The sequence below is a fragment of the Emydura macquarii genome, unplaced genomic scaffold (assembly GCF_026122565.2).
Source record: "Emydura macquarii macquarii isolate MOO-44397 ecotype Brisbane River unplaced genomic scaffold, CSIRO-AGI_Emac_v2 contig_2325, whole genome shotgun sequence".
In the NCBI taxonomy this organism is placed as follows: Eukaryota; Metazoa; Chordata; order Testudines; family Chelidae; genus Emydura; species Emydura macquarii.
The window spans coordinates 161,472-185,487 of record NW_027132462.1 but is presented as its reverse complement, the minus strand read 5'-3'; the positions used below and the strand labels follow the sequence as shown (position 1 = coordinate 185,487).

Here is a 24,016-nt window from a genome sequence, read left to right as displayed (position 1 = left end):
AGTCTGATAGTGGTTTCCATTACTAACTTCTTTGACTTAGTGCCAGATTCCCAGCTGGAGTAAATCTGTGTGGCTCTACTGAAGTCCATAGAGTGATGCTGATTTACACGAGTCGAGGATTTGGTTGTTAATGCTGATTTAAAGAGATAAACTGCAAACAGATCTGAGTGCTGGGGGCATCTAGTAATAGCTTTAAACTTCCCAACCCACTGTCTCCTCAATCTGCACAGATAACAGTTCTTAATTCTCTCCATTGCAAGCTGGTTGCCAACAATCCGTAAATTTTGGGACAGTAAAAAAATGTACAACATTAACACTGGCCATAAACCTGTATATAAATGAAAATGTCCATTAAATTGGGTAGAAATAAAATATGCTGTATTTTGACATTTATTGTCGTCATTCAGAATCACTTCTTGTATCATAAAACTATATTGACCATGATTTTATCAATTTCCTGTTCTCTATTATTGCACATGCCTAAAGAACCTGATCAATCAATGAACTGCAGCTAAAACAACTGCATTATTCCGAATCCCTGTGAACGGAATATCAGGCGCACACAGTTTATATTTATAATGACACTGTAGATAATTTGCTCGTGAAAATGTTCGTAAAGTGAGTACACACTTTTGTGACAGATTGTATTGTTTATGGTATTTTTAGTGATGTCAGTAAAAAAATCAACTTCAGATCTTCATGTCAGTAAAAACTAAATTGCAAGGTTAGCAATCCTGGCCCGGCCTGCATTAATAGGAACATTGACAGCAGATCGAGGGAAGTTGTTATTCCCCTCTATTCGGCACTGGTGAGGCCACATTTGGAGTATTTTGTCCAGATTTGGGCCCCCCCAAGGATGTGGATAAATTGGAGTGAGTCCAGTGGATGACAACAAAAATGATTAGGGGGCTGGGGCACGTGACTTATGAGGCGAGGCTAAGGAAACTAGGCTTGCTTAGTCTGCAGAAGAGAAGAATGAAGGGGGATTTGATAACATCTTTTAAATACCTGAAAGGGGGTTTCATAGAGGATGGAGCTAGGCTGTTCTCCGTGGTGGCAGATGACAGAAATAGGAGCAATGGTCTCAAGTTGCAGTGGGGGAGGTCAAGGTTGGATATTAGGATAAACTTTTTCCCTAGGAGGGTGGTGAAGCACTGGAATGGGTTACCTAGGGAGGTGGTGGAATCTCCATCCTTAGAGGTTTTTAAGGTGTGGCTTGACAAAGCCCTGGCTGGGATGATTTAGTTGGGGTTGGCCCTGTTTGAGCAGGGGTTGGACTAGATACCTCCTGAGGTCCCTTCCAACCCTCATCTTCTAGGATTCTATGAAGACAGGCCTGATTCAGGGGGTGTAACAATGTGTTAAAGCTGGGCAAATGAGGACATTTCTTTATGTGCTCATGTTTAGGGATATTTCAGCAACCAGCCAGCCGTCCAAGCCTCAGGCAATTATCGGAATGGACTGTCAATTATTCTGCTTGCTGCTTTTAGCCATTTTCAGGCCTTTGCAGAAACTGAGCATAACTAGGCAAACTGAGGGGGAGGGGACTAGACAGGTACACGTGAAGTGAGCCTGGCTCTATGTGTTCTCTCTCTCTGAATATGCTGGGGAAATGTCTGTGGAAAAAAGGACGTCTGGATATATCCCAGAACTGCAGCGATGGGGAAATTATTGCTGGACTTACAGCTTTAGACTTGCTTAACAATTTCTTTGTAGTGACATGTCTATAGCTCCTGCTTCTGCCCAGGGATTGATCTGTTTGGTCAGCTGTGTAACTTTTTCTTGAGTGACATGTCTCTGGAACTTTTGGGGTATTAGAGGGAGGTAGTGAGTATGTGTCAGCGGATCGCTTCCTGGACACATTTGGAAGGGTCGCAGGTGCAGACGGAAGAACTGGTCATCCCGAAATCTGTGAGTGATTCACCCAAAGATTGCTTCAGACTTGTGGGGGAACCTTAATTTTGGGGTACTTTAATCACCTATTGTATTTGTATGTGCTGAAGTCTGTGGTAAAACCTTCCAATAGAATCACTGGAGACCAGAAGCAAACCTTTAAATGAAAAGCACGTGGTTTGGATTGGTCTTTTTCAGCTATAGCAGGCAGAGGTACTGTGTTTCCTTGGGTTTATTTCCTGACACCAACTCGCAGACACTAAAATTACAGGGTCGAGGAATCGTGGGTAATAATGCTACAGACTATGTCGAGTGTTCCTGAGATGGTGCACAATGCAGCTCTGATAGGATTTCCCCTTTCCCTTGTTAGGTGCAGCCTGCAGTCTTCTAAACCCCTGTCAGCAGATCAAAGAGCTTGGCAAAATGTAAGCAGCCTGCCAGCATCTTACAGCTTTGCCTGAAGAGTTACAAGCGAATAACTGTCATTTCTTCCTAAACCTTTAATCATTCTCATAGTTCTCTAACATATCCACATCCTTCCTGAGCCGTGGACACCAGAACTGGACACAGGATTCCAGCAATGGTTGTACCACTGCTAAAATACCCACAGTGCTCCTACTTGAGATTTCTCTGTCCTTGCATCCCAGGATCGCATTAGCCCTTTTGGCCACAGTGTCCAACTAGCCTGGCACTCTGACTCTGAGCCTCATCCCTCACGCTAACTGAATGAACTAACTGAGTCCCTGAGCGCCGAAAGTGCACAAATAAAAGAATGTCTCTACCGTCGGCCATGGACTAGGTGGGGAGGCTCTTTCACGAAGGGCATGCGAGCTCTTTCTGCTCTGACCTCTCTATGTAGCATAATCCACCAAAGCGACAGCCCAGTTCTTGCACTGGTCTGATGCAGCAGCAGCTGTAGCTCAGTGTTTGAAGTAAAGTTCTGTAACTACTAAGAGGCACACAGGGCTATTTAGTCCCCAGCGGTGGCACCAGGATGTCTGATGAAGCACACGAGCCCCCAGTGACATGCTGGAGTCGTGGGGTTCCCTAATTATTAATTATTGTTACTTTTTCACATGTTATTTTTTCCAGTCCTGCCCTAAATGGCCTAGACAACTAAGAAACACAATGGAAGCCACTGCTCCGGAGACCACACAAGAGCAGCCCTCTGAATTTCCTCACATTTGCTCTTCAGCTACAGGCTAACTAAACACACGATCTCCCCTCTTTCTGTTCTTCCTTTTCCTCCCATAGCAAAAACTGGCCTCTCACCCACCACTCTCTGCAGCACAGCCTGTGTCTAGATTCAAAATGGAGGGCAGGCCATTTAAAACACAAGCCCCTCCCCTGGGTGTGGTTATTATAGTCAGGGGGTGGAGCTAGGGCCCCATATATACAGCTCTGAGCACAGCTGAAAATGTTTTTTGCTTTAGAAAGAGAGGGAGGAAAAAAGCCAGTTGTTTATAGCTCTGGCTGGGGTGGGTTTTACTCATGTTCTCTTTTTTTCCCGATAAACTTTTCTGTGTACTGGGCCTTCCCCAGAAACCAGGGGACAGGGCTATTTCTTGTCCAAGTCAGCAAAAGAGGAGTTTAGGAGACCCTGATGTTTATTTCCCTCTTGCTTGAAGTCAGTGTAACACTGCAGTTGTCTCCACAGCTTCCCCTTCCTGTGACCCAAGCGGGCAATTCTGGCTCCCAGGAGCAAATATCAGCAGGGGTAAATGAACTCGAAGGAGCCTGAATGTCCCTTTATGCAGTTTCCTCTCAGGACGCCTAGTCATACACCTCCTCTTCCCTCTGGCAAGAGCAGCCTAAATAATTCCTCTCCCCCTTTTGTGCCTATGCCTCCCAAATACCTCCATGAGGCTAGCTGAGAAGGGCTCCGCTGTTACGACACCCAGCTCTGGGTGACCAGAGGTGTGTGGTCCGGTAACACGAATGACAGAGGCTCACAGTTTGAGCTAGAGCTGGGCTGGAAAACAGAGGATTTAACCTCATGAAAAATTTTGACTCACAATAAAATCTTTCATTTTCATCCATTTTGGGGGGTGGCTTTTCATAGAAAACTAATCATTTTCTGCTGAAAATTCAGTTGCCATGGCCCTGCCCAGATCCAGCTTCCTGGATCCCCAAGATAAATTGGAGGCTTTTCGTCTCCCTCTCCTCATAAATGAAGGTAGCACTGACTGAGTCTATGGCTGCATTCTGGGTTTGGAAATGTCTAAACCTCCTACCCAGTCTATACCTCACCAGCTACTCTAGCCAGTCTTCCCATCTCCATGCTGTTCCCTCCACCACTACAACGGCCCATTCAGCAGATCCTGTGGGCAGTGGCTACTGTGACAGCCCCGATAGCACATCTCTGATGAACCTGTGCTCCCAGGGAGTTGGAGAAGATGTTAGAGCAGTTGTGCAGGCACAGAGATTGTGGGTGCCAGGGCCTGGCTATCAGGGGATCACTGAGTTCTGTGAGTAACTTTGGGGATCCATGGACGCTGGTTCTCCCCTTTATTCCTCAGGGAGAAGGTATGAGATCCGCCCTACTGGAACAATCTGATCTAAATTTCCAAATTGGGAGCTGTGTGGAATTTTCCTTCCCCAGCCTGCACCCTGGGTTTGTAATGCAGAAAAGGGGGCTGCTGGGGAGAAATCTGACCCTACATAACTATTATTCATCTATATAAATGCATTGTCGCAAGATTACAGCTGTAACAACATCATCGGTACAACTTGGCCACCCACGACGGAGCCCTGTGACTCCTCTGAGCCGTACGCACAGCGCTGACAGCTTGGGTTGCAGGAATAGAGCCTGCGGCAGGACTTGGACTGCAGTCTACTTTAGTGGCATCACTGCATATCCCCTGGGATTGGGCTTCCTGCAGTTTGCCATTGGCTGTGACGGGGTTAAAGCTGGCACACACTGAACCAATCAGCTGAGAGTCCCAGGTGGCCAAGTGGCCCCCAAGGAAATGGTCAAACATGCTTCATAAGGACAGTTGCAGCCTGTCTGAGCAGACACTGCCTGCTGCCCGTGCAAGCTCTCCGCTCACTCCTTCTCGGTTAAGGTGCAGATCTCTGCTGGCAGCTGCTCCCCTTCTCGCAGGCACTGGGTACGTTGGCAGGTTTCTGTGTCTTTAAATCGTTCAAACGCCAAGGGAAGGGTAAAGGCTGCCATCTGTTGAGATGTGCATATGTTCTGTGCAGCGGCAGCTGACTCTGCTGGGCTGTGGGTGTGAATCAGTGACGGGTTTGAGAGCAGACAGCACTAGGTAGCTGGGGAACTCTCCACTCCATGTGCCCATCTCAGGAATGTAAAAACCCCAATGCCCCTAGTCAGGATTTCTCAGTTGGTCCCATTTCCAGAGGTGCAGGATGCTATGCGATGAAGAATAGCCCATGCAATATCAGTTGGTAGTTCCCAAATCACCTGAGGTTTTAATGAGCAAACTCATGTTCATAGCTTTTATTCTCTAGCTTGATGTTGAATGTAGGAATTCAGAGCTGTGTTGTTTTGTGGTAACAGGTCAGATAAGGCACATGGAATAGTTCTGTTTCCTGACAGGATGAGGGCTCCAGCATTTCTGTCCTGTAGAACCTCCTCAAAGTTATAGGGCATCCTGCATCTGTGCCTGCTCTCTGGTCTCCGAATGCCAGATGTCAGCCTCATCCCTCTCCCTCTCATGGGGTGTAAGCCCACCATTCTCTCACATTCAGACTGGGCCCTGGGCTACAGTACACTGAGAGTTAAATTGGTTTGCCCAGCAGCAGCAGGTTCCGTCCCTCTGGTTCTTCCATTTGGGAATCTGTGACCTGTGGTGGGAAGAATGACCAGCCTTCCTGAACCAAGTATTGTTTTATCTGTAGCACCTCCCCCCATCCACAAAGCTGGTTACCCTGTCAAGAAAGCTATGAGGCTGTTTTGACATGATTTGTTCTCGACAAATCCATGCTGATTGTTACTTGTTATCTTATTATCTTCTAGATGTTTGCAAATTGATTGCTTAATTATTTGCTTCATTATCTTTCCAGGTACAGAAGTTAAGCTGACTGATCTGTAATTCCCCAGTTTGTCCTTATTTCCCTTTTTGTAGATGGGCACTACATTTGCCCTTTTCCAGTTTTCTGGAATCTCTCCTGTCTTCCAAGACTTTTCAAAGGTAATTGCTAATGGCTCAGATATCTCCTCAATCAGCTCCTTCTGTATTCTAAGATGAATTTCATCAGGCCCTGGTGACTTGAAGACATTTAACTTATCGAAGTAATTTTTAACTTGTTCTTTTCCTACTTTAGCTTCTGATCTGGTCTCATTTTCACTGGCATTCACTATGTTAGACATCCTATTGCCACCAACCTTCGTGGTGAAAACCAAAACTAAGAAGTCATTTAGCACATCTGCCATTTCTGCCTTTTCTGTTCTTTTCCGCCTCCCTCATTGAGTAACGAGTCTACCCTGCCCTTGGTCTTCCTGTTGCTTCTAATTTATTTGTAGAATGTTTTCTTGTTACCCCTTATGTCTCTAGCTAGTTTAATTTCGTTTTGTGCCTTGGCCTTTCTAATTTTCTGGCTGCATATTTGTGTTGTTTGTTTATATTCATCCCTTGTAATTTGACCTAGTTTCCATTTTTTTTAAGACTCTTTTTTGACTTTTAGATCACTTAAGATCTCCTGGTTAAGCCAGGGTGGTCTCTTGCCATACTTCCTATTTTTCTTACGCAATGGGATAGTTTGCTCTTGTGCCCTTAATAATGTCTCTTTGAAAACCTGCCAGCTGTCTTCAATTGTTTTTTCTCTTAGACTTGCTTAATAATAGGATCTTACCTACCAACTCCCTGGGTTTGCTAAATTCTGCCTTCTTGAAATCCATTGTCTTTATTTTGCTATTCTTCCTCCTACCATTCCTTAGAATCATGAACTCTATCATTTGTGATCGCTTTCGCCCAATCTGCCTTCCACTTTCAAATTCTCAACCAGTTCCTCCCTCTTTGTCCTAATCAAATCCAGGACAGCCTCTCCCCTAGTAGTTTTCTCTAACTTCTGAAACAAAAAATTGTCTCCAGTAAATTCCAAGAACTTGTTGGATAGTCTGTGCCCTGCTGTGTTATTTTCCCAATGGATATCTGAGTAGCTGAAGTCCCTCATCACCACCAAGTCCTGTGCTTTGGATGATTTTGTTAGTTGTTTAAAAAAAGCCTCATCCACCTCTTCTTCCTGGTTTGGTGGTCTGTAGTAGATCCCTAACATAACATCACCCTAGTTTTTTACCTCTTTTGTCCTTACGCAGAAACTTTCAACAAGCCTGTCACCTACTTACATCTTACCCTCAGTCCAAGTATATACATTTTTAATATATAAAGCAACACCCCCTCCCATTTCTCCCTGCTTGTCCCTCCTGAGCAAGCTGTGCCCTTCTATACCAATATCCCAGTCATGTGCATTATCCCACCAAGTCTCTGTGATGCCAACTATGTCATATTTGTGTTTATTTACTAGCATCTCAAGTTCTTCACCTACCCCCTTCAAACCTCTTTTAAAGCCCCCCTCACTGGGTTAGATAGTATGTATCCCAATATGCTCTTCCCCTTTCTCGTTAAGTGGACCCCATCTCTGCTCAGCCATCCTTCTTTCTGGAACAGCATCCCATGGTCAAGGATGTCTCTCATCAATGTCCCTCAAACCCTCCAAGTCAGATGGGGGTAGAGGCAGTCTGAGCATCTTCTGATTTCCATGAAGCTCAGGGCCTGTCTCTTAACCTCCCTGAACTGTTTAGTGAGAGATAGCTTTTCCTGAGTTCTTGTTTCTCTTCCTGTTTGTTTTCCAGCAGCTTGTTATTAAACTACAACTAGCCATAGTGGTAATAATCACGATATTTAACCCAATATAGCCATAAAATCAACAGCCCATGAATTAGGTTTAACCTAAGCATTCATAATTATGGGAGCTCAGCTCCATGTCTGTCACAATACTGTACCAGGGTGAATTCTATTTTATGAATACAATACATAGACAGTCAAAGAGTGAGCAATAGATGACTTTCATGTGTGAAGTGCAGTTTGTTTTCCATGAATACTCATGCATTTCACTTTGAAACCCACTTTCCGCAAACCCACATTGTAGCAAAATGAGAGGTGTTGGAGTTACTCTTTACTAGGCCAGTGGTTTTCAACCTGTAGTCCTCAGATCCCAAGGGGTTTGCAGACTATGTTTTAGATTTCAAAAGGTATTCACACCTTCATTTGAAATTTTGTAGGGGTCTGGAGCTGAAAAAAGTTAAAAACCAGTGTACTAGAGAGTGAGAGCCCAGAGAATGAATAATGTATAGGCTGATCCCAATGCCTGTACCAATCCGGATAAAGGCTGCAGATTGACATCACAGAAGGGGCACGGGGAACCAGTCAATTACTAACCCAAGGATAGAGGAGATAATAGTTGCAGAGGATTTCCCAGACTATTCTTTGATGACAAGCGATTGAATGAGGGTGGAGAAGCTAAAATCTTTTCAAGTTCTCCAGATATCTAGATGACACCCGCTACATTTTAGGTCCCCCTCTAAGTTGAGCAATCATCCTTGAAAGAAGAAGAGGTGGGAAAGAACCAGTTTACTTTAAATGTAATGCCAAATCTTTTCATCGTAATACAATTATAACAAACCAAACTTTCATTACATGGATGTCTATTGAAAGCCACCAGCAGAGTTGCTGGAATCTCTACAGGAAAGAGGAGTGATAACTTTACTACTTAATAGCCAGTGCTTTTGAAAGTTTTGCAAATATACTGTGCAATGGGTTTGTGCTAATAATTCTTTCTTTAATGAGCAGTTGCATGACACTGTCACCTGGTAAATTACCAGAATCTGTTTCTAATACTTACATTCAGGGTCGTTCACAAAATACTTGTGTGAGACTTTCCAAAAAGTTGAGACAACAGAACCACTGGTCTATGTTTCAGCTAAGGGTAGAGATGAGGTTCAGGAAAGGAAATTATATAGTGCTTGTGTGTAATTTATGCCCATCACCTGTTACATGAGTACGGATGAACTCACTTGCACACTCAACTGCATGTGAGTGAAATCTAACGTTTGCACTCGTCACTATTTGTGACGCCGACCCCTTTCCCACCGAGATGAAGTAACTGTCTGTGTTAACTTGGAACTTGCCAAATATCTACAGAACCCTTGTCTGGAGAGAGGATGAGGTCCTGTGTAGGTAAATAGAAGCCATTAGGATGATCAGCCTCTCAGGATTTAGTCAACACTGGCTAGGCAAACCACTTTAGCTTTTCTTGGAGCAATTCATGGGGGTCAGAGTGTATCACCAGGAACCTTTGCGTAAGTGAAAGTAAATAGAGCCCTGTTCTGATCAAATTTACACATGTAAATCTGGAGTAATACTGTTAAGTCATTCCTGAAGTGAGAGCCTGGCCAATTACAGTAGTGAGGATTTTTATTTAAAGTCTTGCAGGAGCTATAAACTTTCCTGATTTACACCATGAAATTTGTCTAATTAGTGCGTGTCAGGAGGAAACTTTGTCTGGGAGCAGATTATCTCACAGCTGTCTATTGCAGGGCTTCTTCTACCTTTGTCTAAAGCATCTGTTACTGGTCACTGGATACTGGGCTAGATGGACTACAGGTCTGACCCAGTCTGGCAATGCCTATCTTCATACCAGTGGTGTAAATCCAAGACCATTTGTGCTGAATGATGTCTCGTTCAATATCATCTAGTCTCCTCTTATTTTCCCTTTCAGGAAGTAACGTTCAAAACTCCTCGGACATGCCCAGTGCATCATGTCAGCTGTCAATGATACCAAATTCCTACCTGCATTGTTCTTTCTCACCGGAATATTTGGGCAGGAAAACATCCATGTCTGGATTTCTGTCCCCATCTTCTTAGTATATGTTACTTCCATATTAGGAAATTCACTCATTCTGTTCATTATAAAAACAGATCCAAGCCTCCATGAGCCCATGTACCTTTTCCTTTCCATGTTGGCTGTCACAGATGTTGGCTTAATGATATCCACCATGCCAACAACACTGGCTATATTCTGGTTTAACTCTAGGGAAATCAGTTATGATGCCTGTTTTGCCCAGCTGTTCTTCATCCACTCACTTACATTCACTGAATCCTCTCTGCTCTTGTCCATGGCCTTTGACCGCTTTGTTGCAATCTGTGACCCACTGAGATATGCTTCCATCTTAACAAGGCCCAGAATAGCCAAGATGGGACTGGTGTCTCTGTTAAGAGGGGTGGTCCTCACATTCCCATTCCCCATTCTCCTGAAACAGTACCGATACTGTAAGGAAAGCATCCTCTCCCATTCCTACTGCCTGCACCAGGAGCTCATGACGATGGCTTGTTCGGATATAAGAGTGAACATCATCTATGGCTTCTTTGTAACAGTCTCTTCAGTGGGGCTGGACGTCCTGCTCATCCTCCTATCCTATGTGATGATCCTCAAAACAGTGCTGAGCATCGCGTCCCACGCAGAGCGACTCAAGGCCCTGAACACCTGCCTCTCCCATGTCTGCGTCGTCCTCCTTGCCTACATGCCAGGGATTGGCTTGTCAGTAATATACAGATTCGTGAAGAGCTCTTCTCCCTTGGTTCAGAATGTCCTGGGCAATGTCTATTTGCTGATCCCGCCTCTGATGAACCCAATCGTGTACAGTGTGAAAACCAAACCCATTCGTGTGAGGATAATCAGGGTGTTTGTAAAGTGAAGGGTCCTTTAGTCACCCAGCTCCATCGCTGGTGACACAGATTACCTACTGATCTCATTCACAAGCGCCTAAGGGACGACAGCGCACTGGGGGAACAGGATGGTCATAGGCAGCAGCATTTACATAGTGACTGTGTTTGTGTACAGCCAGGGGATGAGTGGGATGTTACCGCATAAAAAGCTGTATCGATGTCAGCTCACACCTCAGAATTGCTGTGGATACAGTCAGTTCAGGGAAGGAACGTGGATGTTTTGTCCCATTGTCCGTGACCTGTCTCTGGCCTGTCTCTGGTTAAACACCCAGGGGACATGAGAAAAGCTGCAGATTTGTTTTGCAGTCTCAGTCTTGGCCCTTCCTGAGCACTCTGGCTGCTGCGTGATCCATGAGAGCAGCACCAGCTGTGAGAGGGGTTATTGCAGGGGCATGGTCGCCCACCCTTCCCCTGCGCCCTCACCCCAGCGTATATGACTGAGTCGTGTGAGATACATTTATAGGAGGAGTCCCAAGAGAAGCTATTCAGGGAGCTCTCTGCCCCCGTGCATGGCTTTGCACACAGCAGGCCTGTGGTACCCCCCAACCCACCATGTGGCCCCCAGGCAAAGCAGAGCTGTGTGTGTTAGTGAGACCCACGCCCAGGGATCTCTCATCAACTGCTTAATAATCAAACCTAGCTCTTATCTAGCACTTGTCATCAAGAGATTGGCAAATTAAACAGTAATACGTGGGCAAAGGACCACATGGGATTCACCCATGAGTTCTGAAGTTTCACTCAAACATGAAATTGTAGAACCGCTGACTGTGGTATGTAACTTATCATTTAAATCAGCTTTTGTACCAGATGACTTGGGGATAACTAATGTGATGGCATTTTTTTTTAAATGGTCCAGAGGTGAACCTGGCAATTACAGTCCAGTAAGCCCAACTCAGTACGAGGAAAATTGTTTGAAACTGTAGTAAAGAACAGAATTATCAGACACATAGATGAACATGATTCCTTGGGGAAGAGTAAACATGGTTTATGTAAAGGGAAATCATGCATGACTAATTGGGAAGAATTGGTAGGGGAAGTAGAAGTGGATGGTAACATGGGCAGCAGTGACCATTAGATGGTTGAGTTCAGGATCCTGACAAAAGGAAGAAAGGAGAACAGCAGGATACAGCCCCTGGACTTCAAAAAAGCAGACTTTGACTCCCTCAGGGAGCTGATGGTCAGGAACCCCTGGGAGGCTCATATGAGGGGGAAAGGAATCCAAGAGAGCTGGCTGTATTTTAAAAAAACCTTATTGAGGGCGCAGGAACAAACCATCCCCATGTGCAGAGACAATAGTAAATATGGCTGGTCACCAACTTGGCTTAACAAAGAAATCCATTGAATGTGGGCACCTAACTCACCTCTGAACATCTCCCTCCACTCTCCCCACCCTGATCATAGTCTGTGCAGTTACTGTAGCTGGAATAAAGAGACAAAGGCCGTCAGTCCAGAGGCTTCAGGGCACGTGCTGATGTCTGAAGGGGGCTCAGAAAGCTGTGCTTCCCCGTGGCAGGATATTGCACCCTGAGAGGTTTATGAGTAAACTGGGGCAATCTGTATTGGCCTCTGTTAGAGAGAGGCTATCGGATGGGAGGGACTGTTACTCAGTGTGGAAATCCATGTTTGAAACAAGGATGCGCAAGTGTCTGTCCACGTGGACGTCACGGTCTGAGGGATTCAGCATAGGGCTCATCAGCTGGGAGTAGCAGCAGATGCTCTGATTCTATGACAATGAGCAGCAGCACAGAAATGCTGATAGATAAATGAGCACGTCTAAGGCTCTTCTTTTCTCTCTGAAGTTTTAGCAGTGTAGGACAACTCTATCACTTCTGTAAGACTCAGTTTGCCCAGAAAATCTTCACTCCTGGGGAGGCTCTTAAGCTGAAATTCTCCAGGGTCTATTTTTGGATCTTCCCACTGCTCACGGAGCTCAAGGAAATGTTCAGGAGTCCTGGCCAACCTGAGAGTCCACAGGTACTCTACAGAGGTATTATAAAAGTCCCTGTCCAGCATTGTGAGTGTGAGACGTGAGATTCATACACTCATTCTCAGGTCACATTAAGGACATGTCCTCCCTGTTACGCTGAGTTCCTTTTAATAGCTTGTATTCAGAAAGAGAAATCAGCACAGGATCGCAGAGAGATGCAGCACACGGAGGGTCTTTATTGAACTAACACTAACACCAGTCAGGACGGCCTGAGCTATCCCCTAATAGTCTAACTCAATTGCTATGGCAAGAAGCTAAGCTCTGTTGCTACGGCAACCTAGGCAATTAGGCAAGACAAAATACACAACACGTCTCTGCTGTGTGGGATTCCTGTGAGTTGCCTGTTTCTGCAATAAAGTTAGTGCTAAGGGCGCGGGAAGAGTTCAACTCAAGAACAATCCGGGCAGGAATTCTCCAGCACAAAGAACTGAACTGTTTAGTATTGTCAGAAACACCGAAGGATTTACCTGGTCAAGTTGGAAATAAAGATTTATTGTAAATAGTTTAGACAAATATTTGTTTTTAAGCTCATTTCTTTGTCTGTTACTGTGTTCTATCTGTCTCAGTATCTGCCTTTTTTTGGTCTGTGTGGTTTTTCCCTCTGGTTCTCTGAAGTTTTCCAATTCAGCATCTTTACTGCCATGTTAAGAAGTGTACACAAAGCCTCTGCAGTCGGTATCTGAGATACCCGAGATTTCACAGCACGAATGGGTCATACAGGGTTTCACACACTGCCCAGATTCTGCTCTCACCTTCTTCCTCCAGTGGCTCACTGCAGATTGACACTGGCATCACTAAGAGCAAAATCAGGGCCCCTGTATTTTGAAATCCCCATCTTTCATGACAGGTCTCAGGATGCCACATAAACAGGAGGTCTTCCTTCAGACTCTTTCAGCACCTTAACAGAATAGCTCTCACTGCTTCGGGACCTGAAGCCAGGATCTTCACAGAAGGGAGCCTAAAGTTCCACACTAAGAGTGAAATCTTGTTCCCATTCAGATCAATGGCAAAACTGCTGTCAGGGCCAGGATTTCACCCTAAATCCACATTTAGGGATTTAAATAAATGGCCAGATTTTCACCGGCCATGAGCCTCCACTGATTCAAACTGGAGTTGTCCTGTGGCCTCTAGGGATGTGTGAGTTCATCTGGACCAAAGAAGAACTTACAGGACAGTAGATGAAATCTTAAACTCACATCTTAGTGGTTCAAAGTAATTAGGGTGACAATTTTTTTTTGGGGGGGGGGGGGGGCTCTCTCTGTTCTGTGTGTCTGGTTCTGTAGAGAATGAGAAGCATCAGTATGCAGTAAAAATAAAAGCATGTTTCTGGCTTAGAGGAAACAGGCAGTATTGGAAATCTCACTGGGGGAGATACAGGCACGCACAGTGTGTGTGTTTGGGGGGTGGGACGTGCAGAATCTAGATCGCAGTGGCACAGAGTCCTGAAACAGGCCGAAATAGGGAGTGGACATCCTGCCTAATCAACATCTTCACTTTTTAAACTCTCCTGAATTCAGGACCTGTCCCTCCAGCCAGCTTTCCTTAAAGTTCCGCTCTTTCCCGGACAGTACTGTCCTCCAAATAACATCCTCCACCAGTATGGGAACAAATAGAGGAAACCCCAAAAGGTCTCCCGTCCCTTCTGGTACTTCACTTTGATGAGAACTCAGGGAGATACATTTGCAGATGATGTTGGAAGTGGAATAGCTCTGGGGCAGCAAGAATCCAGCTGGTCCAGCTCGCTGATTGGCCCTGTAGTTTGGGCACTGCTGTGTCACGCAGAAAAGCTGGGTTTGATTCCCTTGCCCTGTGTGACCATGGACAAGCCACTGACTGTTTCTGAGCCTCCGCACAAGCGGATAACATCCCTTCCCTACTTCACAGAAGTGGCAGGAGAATGAATATGTTCAAGGTGCTCAGATGCTCTGCTGAGGGGGGCAGGAGAGACCCTAAGTTCAGATCTGACAGGGTTCCAAATAGCAACACCCCTGATATTTTGCTGTCATAGATTTCTTACCACAGTCTCCTGTGACAGTTGGCTTCCAGGAATCCCAGTGATTCCAGCACCTGGGTATCAGGGGCAGATGTCGGGGTGCTCGAGGGTGATTGTGGATCTGTTCCCCACAGTGAAGTTTAGATGCTGGGTCTCTGAGGGGAAGGTTGGAGTGTCACGGGGAAGCCAAGGGTTTCAGACTACGCACCAGACTGGTGTGCTCAAGCCATTGGGGCTGATTGGGTCTAACTGCCAAACAATGGAACAATGGCCATGGAGGCGTCATCTTAGATGGCCTGGCTGGGAGAAAGCAGTCTCAGCTCAAAGGTCAGCTTCACCCTTTTTCCTGTAACAAAGGCACAGCTGAGCACGATGGTGACCGGGCCCAGGATCACACAGGGAGGCTTTGAGAAAAGCCTTCTTCCTCAAGAAAGGGGTAAACAAATCATAGAATCATAGAATATTAGAGTTGGAAGGGATCTCAGGAGGTGATCTAGTCCAACACCCTGCTCAAAGCAGGACTAACCTCAGCTAAATCATCCAAGCCAGGGTTTTGTCAAGCCTCAGCTTAAAAACCTCTAAAGATGGAGATTCCACCACCTCCCTAAGTAACCCATTCCAGTGCTTCACCACCCTCCTAATGAAAACTTTTTCCTAATGTCCAACCTAGACCTCCCCAACTGCAACTTGAGACCATTGCTCCTTGTTCTGTCATCTGCCACCACGGAGAACAGCCTAGCCCCATCCTCCCTGGAACCCCCTTTCAGGTAGTGAAAGGCTGCTATCAAATCCCCCCTCACTCTTCTCTTCTGCAGACTAAACAAGCCCAGTTCCCTCAGCCTCTCCTCATAAATCATGTGCTCCAGCCCCCTAAACATTTTTGTTACCCTCCACTGTACTCTCTCCAACTTGTCCACATCCTTTTTGTAGTGGGGGGCCCAAAACTGGACACAATATTCTAAATGCGGCCTCACCAATGCCGAATAGAGGGGAATAATCACTTCCCGCATCCTGCTGGCAATGCCCCTCCTAATGCAGCCCAATATGCTATTAGCCTTCTTGACAACCAGGGCACACTGCTGACTCATATCCAGCTTTTTATCCACTGCTACACCCAGGTCCTTTTCTGAAGAACTGCTGCCTAGCTCGTAGATCCCCAGTGTATAGCAGTGCATGGGATTCTTCCTTCCTAAGTGGAGGACTCTGCACTTGTCCTTGTTGAACCTCATCAGATTTCTTTTGGCCCAATCCTCCAGTTTGTTTAGGTCACTCTGTATCCTATCCCTACCTTCCAGGGTATCTACCACTCCCCCCAGTTTAGTGTCATCCGCAAACTTGCTGAGGGTGCAATCTACCCCATCCTCCTGATCATTAATGAAGATGTTGAACAAAACCGGCCCCAGGACCGACCCTTGGGACACTCCGCTTGTGACTGGCTGCCAGCTAGACATGGAGCCATTGATCACTACTCGTTGAGCCCTATGCTCTAGCCAGTTCTCTATCCATTTTATAGTCCATTCATACAACCCATACTTCTTTAACTTGCTGATAAGAATACTGTGAGAGTCAGTATCAAAAGCTTTGCTAAAGTCAAGGTATATCACATCCACCGCCTTCCCTACATCCACAGAGCCAGTCACCTCATCATAGAAAGCAATCTGGTTGGTCAGGCATGACTTTCCCTTGGTGAATCTATGTTGATTGTTCCTTATCACCTTCCTCTCTTCCAGGTGCCTTAAAATGGATTCCTTAAGGACCTGCTCCATGATTTTTCAGGGATTGAAGTGAAGCTGACCGGTCTGTAGTTCCCTGGATCCTCTTTCCACCCTTTTTTGAAGATGGGCACTATATTTGCTTTTTTCCAGTCATCAGGGGCCTCCCCCTATTGCCATGAGCTTTCAAAGAGCTTTCAAAGATAACAGTCAATGGCTCTGAAATCACCTCAGCCAACTCCCTCGGGTGCATTGCATCCGGCCCCATGGGAAGGTGCTTTCTCAGAGACACAGGGGAACCAGTCTGGGTCCCTAGAGCTCTTTGTATTCCCATTGGTTGGTTCTGTTCCTGTATTTCCAGAGCAAAGCCTGTCTAACTTAGCCTGTAGTGATGAGTGAGATAGATGAGTGCAGACATGTGACAGTTGCTTGTTATTTTATAACCATTTTCTCTAATGCTTTGTGCTGTCTGCTAATAAATGTACATGTTTAAAGGAGGCTGGTGGTGACTGTATAGCTCTGGTCAGAAGCACCCAAAGGGAGAGACTCAGGTGACCAGTTTGACTTGCATCATGATATGCATTTGGCATAGACGAGGTGTTGTACCGAGCTGAAAGAGTGGGACAATTGTAAGATTCCACCCAAAGGTAGGAAAATACCTGGTTTAGAGGATAAAGAGACCATATGTTCTGCTTTTACTGAGATAATCCCGATTCTTCTTGGCCAGCCTATCTTCCTGTGGAGTGCATTTAAACATTCAGAGTAACAACATTTTTATATTGCATCCCAGATATCAATCCACTCAAGGCAATGATTCATAGAATTTAAGGCCAGAAGGGACCATTAGACCATCTAGTCTGACCTCCTGTACTTCAGAACCTAAAGAATTTCTCCCATTTGAGTGGCTTTTCATAGAAAACTGATCATTTTCCACTGAAAATTCAGTTGCCATGGCCCTGCTCAGATCCAGCTGCCTGGATTCCCAAGAGAAATTGGAGGCTTTTCATCTCCCTCTCCTCATAAAGAAGGTGGCACTGACTGAGTCTATGGCTGCATTCTTGGTTTGGAAATGTCTCAACCTCCCGCCCAGTCTATATCAATCCAGCTACTCAAGGCAGCCTTCCCATCTCCATGCAGCCTTCTTCATCCCTACAACAGCCCTTCAGCAGATCCTGTGGGCAGTGGCTACTGTGACAGTCCGTAGTCACAAATCTCCAATGAACCTGTGCTCCCAGGGAGCTGGAGAAGGTTTTATATCAGTTGTGGAGGCACAGAGATTTTGGGTGGCAGGGCCTGGCTATCAGGGGATCACTGAGATCTGTGAGTAACTTTAGGGATCCATGGATGCATGTTTCGCCCACTTTATTTCTCAGGGAAAAGGGAAAGGATGTCCCCCCTACTGGAATAATCTGAGGGAAATTTCCAGGTAGGAGCTGTGTGGAATCTTCCTCCTCGTCTTCCACCCTGGGTTTGTAATGCAGGAAAGGGGGCTGCCAGGGAGAATTCTGATACTACATAAATATTATTATTCTGATTTAATGCATTTTCGCAAGTTTACAGCTGTAACAGCATCATCGGTACCACTCGGCTGCCCTTGAGGGAGCCATGTGACTCCTCTGAGCCATTCGCAGAATGCTGACAGCCTGGATTGCATGAATCTGGGTTGGGGCAGGACTTGTGCTGCTGTCCAGTTTGGTGGCATCACCGAGCATCCCCTGGGATTGGGCTTCCTGCAGTTTGCCATTGGCCGTGACGGGGTTAAAGCTGGCACACACTGAACCAATCAGCTGAGGGTCCCAGGTGGCCAAGTGAACCTCGAGGAAATGGACAAACACACTTCATAAGGACAGTTGCAGCCTGTCTGAGCAGACACTGCCTCCTGCCCGTGCAAGCTGTCCGCTGACTCCTTCTTCGTTAGGGTGCAGACCTCTGTTGTCAGTTGCTTCCCTTCTCACAGGCATTGGGTACGTTGGCAGGTTTCTGTGTCTTTAAACTTTCAAACGCCAAGGGAAAGGTAAATGCTGCCAGCTGTTGAGATGGGCAGATGTTCTGTGCAGCGGCAGCTGACTCTGCTGGGCTGTGGGTGTGACTCAATGACAGGGGCTGGAGATCAGGTAGCACTAGGTAGCTGGGGGACCCTCCATTCCGTGTGCCCATGGCCAATGGAGGATCATTCCAGGTATATGGAAATCCTAGATAGAAAGCGAGCTCGGAATGTGAAAACCACAATGCCCCGAATCAGTATTTCTCAGTGGGTCCCATTTCGAGAGGTGCCGTGCTCTCTGGCCTAGAGAAGAGCCCATGGAATATGAGTATTTACCAAACCACCTCAAGTTCATTTGCTTAAGGAAATTTCTGTCATTTAGAAACCCCTCACAGTTACCAGTCATCTAAGGCAAATTGAATTGTTCTGTTTCCTGACTGGATGAGGGCTGCAGCAGTTCTGCCCTGTAAAACCCCTCACAGTTTCAGGGCTACCGGCATCTCTGCCCCCTCTCTGGTCTCCAAATGCCAGATGTCAGACTAGTCTCTTTCCTTCTCCTGGGGTGGAATCCCATCATTCTCCCACCCTCAGACTGGATCCTGGGCTACAGCACAGCGTGGGTCAACTGGCTTTGCCTAGCAGGTCAAACATGTTCTGCAACTTTGGTTTGTCCCTTTGGGAGTCTGTGACCTGTGGTGACCCGGCAGTCATCTAGAACCAAATTATCTTTTAATCTGAACAGTAGGAAAAAAGTGTCACCTGGGGAAAAAAAGGGTTTTAAAACAACAGTCTGTACCTGTCTCTTATCTCAAGCATCCCCACCCTTTTGGGAACTGAGGCAAAATGAGCATCTTCTGACTTCCCCACGCTCTGTGTGTGTGTGTGTGAGAGAGAGAGAGATAGAAACAAATGCTGGGTTTCAATGCAGTGTTTTTCCACCAGTCGTCCTCGGACATCTGGGGGTCTGTGGACTAGGTGTAAGATTTCCAAAGGTATTTGCACCTGCATTTCACATTTTGTAGTGGTCCAGAAATCAAAAAAGATTGCAAACCACTGTACTAGGGAGTTAAAGTCCAGGAAATAGATATTTTATATGCTGATCCCAAAGCCTGCAAAACTCCAGCTAAAGGCTGCAGATTGACGTAATAGAATCTGAGGAGAACCAGTCAGCTACTAACCCCAGGTTAGTTAAGCTACTAGCTGCAAAAGATTCCATAGACTTTCGTTTGCTGACAGGCAATGAAATGAGGACCGAGAAGCTGCAATCTTTTCAAGTTCTGAAGAAATCCAGTTGACACACGTTATGTCATAGGTCCCCCTCTAACCTGAGAAATCATCCCTGAAAGAAGATCCGAGGAGAAAGAATGGGTTCACGTGTGTGCTAAAGTATGGTTCTATAAATATTATGCCAAAACTTTTCATCGTAATACAGTTACTACAAAACAAATGTTCATTACATGCATGTCTATCGAAAGCCAGCAGCAGAGGTGTTGCAGCAGGAGTAACTTAACTACTTAATGGCTTTTGCTTTAGAAAATATTTCAGAGGTATTCCAAATTCTGTTTGCAATGGGTTTGTGCTCTTAACTCTTCGTTCAGAGAGCAGTTGAATGATTATGTGTCCTGCTAATAGACCAGCAGTTGCTTGGAACACTTAAATTCAGAATCATGCACACAACAATTCTGCTACTATTCGTGGACTCAGAGCGGCCGGTAGGGCTTTTATGTTACCAAAAGCGCTTCTTTCCCTAAGCCCCAAATCGACTCTTGGACACTGCTGGTTCATAGAAGGGCTCAGTCCAGCTACCGAGGATCCCAGCGGGCTGCAGTCCAAAGTGCCACTGACTTTTGGGGGGTTAAATAATCATAAACTGATCAACTTGTCACTTGTCACAGCTTGCTTGTTACAGATTACTTGTCAGGCTGACAATTTACTTGCCTTGTCATATGACATGATCAGTGAGCATTTCTGCTTAGTTATCCTGACTTGCAGGTACTTCCAGGCACCACTCAGCCTGGTGTGGTCAACTTGGTCAGCTTTTGTTTTTATGTCTGCCCTCTATTTGTGCTGTGCTAGCGTCTAGACAGCCCTTATCAGGTCCTTCCAGCCCTTTTCCCAGCTATATACTTTACTATTCTATCTTAAAGCACAAAACCCATTAACTATTCTTTTTATATTCTACGCTATTGTGCAGAACGTTTCAAAAGCTCATGAAACAATAGAATTGCTGGTCTGTGTTCAAGCAAAGAGTAGAGATGAGGTGCCATCCAGGGGATCATATAGTGGCTGTATGTAATTTACACCCATCACTGGTTACACGAGTGTCACTGAAGTAACTTGCACTCTCAAGTGGATATTAGTGCAAAACCAGTTGTAGCAGGGTGTTGCAGTGCCTGCCCTGCTTCTGCTTCTGCTGCGTTCACAAAGTCAGAGGGAGACCCTCAGTTCAGTAACCACTGGTGCAGTTTAATTTACAGGTTGTGCACCCACCACCTTTTCACTGTGCAAAGCTTCCCTTCTAGTGTGTGCATAAAGGAGGGAGGAGCTATCGCTCTACTTCCACTTCCTGCCTCCCTCCCCTGTCTTTCCTCCTCTCAGCACTTAATGCACCCCAAGGATAAATGAGTGGGCAGCTGTCTCCGGTTCTCTAACTAGGGGCAGGTTTCTCTCCAGCCATCTCCAATTTACTTCCCTAAACTGAAGATGGCACGACAGAGGGCAGAGTAAGCAGTTCTTGCTCAGCACTCTGTCACACTGGTGTGTGCACTATTCATCATTTGGACCAACAATCCCACCCCCACCCAGCTGAAGTAACTCATTGTGTTAGCTTGGACCTTGCCAAATATCTACAGAACCCTCACATGAGGAGAGGATGCGGGTCCTGTGAGGATAAAGAGAAACCTGTGGGATGATCGACCTCTCTGCAGCCAGACAACACTGGTGGGGCAAAGCATTCAGATTCTCTTGGAGGGATTCTTGGAGGTCAGAGTGTATCACCGAGAGCATGTGGTAAGTGAAAGTTAATAGAGCTTGATTCTGATTGAATTTGCACATGTAAATCTGGAGTGATGCTGTTGCAGTCGAGGTTTCTGAATTCAGAACCTGGCACTAAGAATTTTTCCTGTGTACTGCAAAGAGGCAGTGGCGTAATTTGGGGTCTCAGAAATAGAAAACAGAAAAATATATATATGATGAAGGAATGAAACATTTATAAATAGCAACAGTGCAGGACAGATAAATACAATGACCATTTTTACATTGTGGTCAACAAGGTCACAATTATTAAATCACAGAGGGCTGAAGAACGCTATTGAACTTACAGCCACAAGATATTAATGAGAACAAGAGTTTAGTAGGATTGAAAGAGGGACTGGGTGTTTATATGGGTAACCAGAAAATCCAATTACAGGAGAGGGAATTTTTTTTAAAAAGTCTTGGGAGAGCTATTAACTTTACTGATTTACACCATAAAATTTGTCTATCTAGTGCGTGTCAGGAGGAAGCTTTCTCTGGGAGCAGGTTATTTCATACCTGTCTAATGCAGGTGGTCTTCTATCTTTCTCGGAAGCGTCTGCTACTGGCCACTAGATACTGGGCTAGATGGACTACAGGTCTGATCCAATCTGGCAATATCTATCTTTGTATAGGTGGAGTACATAAGAATGGCCATGGGTCAGACCAATGATCAATCTAGCCCAGTATCCAGTCTTCCAACAGCGGCATATGCCAAGTGCTTCAGAAGAAAAGAATAGAACAGACAATCATCATGTGTAAATCCAAGACTATGTTTGTGCTAACCTTGCTTGAGCTCCTGGAAATCTATAGACTTGCACTGAGAGCAGAATGATGTCTCATTCAATATCATCTAGTCTCCTGTTACTTTTCCTTTCAGGAAGTAAAGTTCAAAACTCCTCAGACCTGCCCAGTGGGTCATGTCAGCTGTAAATTACACCAAATTCCAACCTGCAGTGTTCCTTCTCACCGGAATACCTGGGCTGGAAGACATCCATGTCTGGATTTCTATCCCCTTCTGCTTAATGTATCTTACTTCGGTATTAGGAAATTCAGTCATTCTGTTCATTATAAAAACAGATCCAAACCTCCATGAGCCCATGTACATTTTTCTCTCCATGTTGGCCGTCACAGACCTTGGCTTATTGATATCCACCATGCCGACAACAATGGGCATATTCTGGTTTAACTCTAGGGAGATCAGCCACAATGCCTGTTTTGCCCAGCTGTTCTTCATCCACTCCCTTTCCTGCACTGAATCCGGCCTGCTCTTGTCCATGGCCTTTGACCGCTTTGTTGCCATCTGTAACCCACTGAGATATGATTCCATCTTAACTCCCCCAAGAATAGCCAAGATGGGACTGGTGTCTCTGATAAGAGGGGTGGCCCTAATATTCCCACTACCCGTTCTCCTGAAACAGTACCGATACTGTCAAGCCAACATCCTCTCCCATTCGTACTGCCTGAACCAGGAGGTCATGACGATGGCTTGTTCAGATATCAGAGTCAATATCATCTATGGCTTCTTTATGACAGTCTCTTCAGTGGGGTTGGACTTGCTGTTCATCCTCTTATCCTATGTGATGATCTTCAAAACCGTGCTGAGCATCACTTCCCATGCTGAGCGCCTCAAGGCCCTGAACACCTGCGTCTCCCACGCCTGCGTCGTCCTGCTTTCCTACGTGCCAGCGTTTGGCTTGTCTGTGATATACAGATTCGTGAAGAGCTCCTCTCCCTTGCTTCAGAATGTCCTGGGAGAAGTGTCTTTGCTGGTCCCGCCCCTGATGAATCCAATTGTGTATAGCATGAAAACCAAACACATTCGTGCAAGAATAATCAGGGTGTTCATCAAGTGAAGGTTCAGTTCATCAGCAGCTCCAGAAAATCAAACCCTGTAACTGGCTCCTTGCTATCCTGACTCTCCACAGCGAGGGGGCATCTCTGGGGCAGCAGAGCATCCAGCCGGTCAAGTGCACAAGTTGTTTCTGTGGTTTCTACACTGCTTTGCAACTCAAGGTCCAAGGTCACACAGGGAGTCTGTGCCAGAGCTCGGAAGTAAATGTGAGTTGCCTTATTCCTGGTGCCCTGCCTTACCCACAAGACCCTACTTCCTTTTCCCAGCCACAGGATGGGAGCAGAAGGTAATGACCTCTAAATATAAGAGATCAAAACACTTCTCCTTTTTGTGCTCCTGTTGCACACAGCTGTACGTGATCCTGTCAGATGTTAAAAGTCCTGTCCTTTTTGAATCCTCCTAATCTCCTAAGCAACAGCAGCTGGTGGCCAGGATCTCCACAAATTCATTATGCATATTTTAAATAAAATATGTTAATATCAATCTCACTCAATTGTCTTGGGTCTGGGTTTAGAGCAGAATTTATTGTTATTTTTCAGTCTTTTTCTGGTCCAAGAGTGTGGCTGGGGATGTGAAGCACCCAAAGTAGAACATGATCCCTGGGCACTTTCATGCCAAACTAGGCACTTGGATCTGGTATCTGGTGCATTTAGTAGCACCAAAGCCATGCACAAGCACGATGGACCTGGAGTAGGATGGGATCCAGCAGTTGGCTATACAGGGATTCTTCACCCAGGGCTTAATAATAAACCCTAGCCCTCATAGAGCACTTGTCATCAGGAGATTGATTAATTAAACAATAACATATGAGCACAGGACCAGATGGGATT

The 24,016-nt window shown here is 45.7% G+C and overlaps 2 protein-coding genes across 2 annotated transcripts; both read left to right on the top strand.

Annotated features, from left to right (window-relative positions):
• Positions 1-9,676: 9,676 nt before the first annotated feature.
• LOC137161577 (olfactory receptor 51G2-like) lies at positions 9,677-10,612 on the top strand. Its single transcript, XM_067560957.1, has one exon. The coding sequence runs from the start codon at positions 9,677-9,679 to the stop codon at positions 10,610-10,612; it is 936 nt and encodes a 311-aa protein (XP_067417058.1).
• An 11,566-nt stretch (positions 10,613-22,178) lies between these two features.
• LOC137161576 (olfactory receptor 51G2-like) lies at positions 22,179-23,187 on the top strand. The gene has a single exon (XM_067560956.1). The coding sequence runs from the start codon at positions 22,252-22,254 to the stop codon at positions 23,185-23,187; it is 936 nt and encodes a 311-aa protein (XP_067417057.1). The 5' UTR covers positions 22,179-22,251.
• The last annotated feature ends 829 nt before the right edge of the window (positions 23,188-24,016 follow it).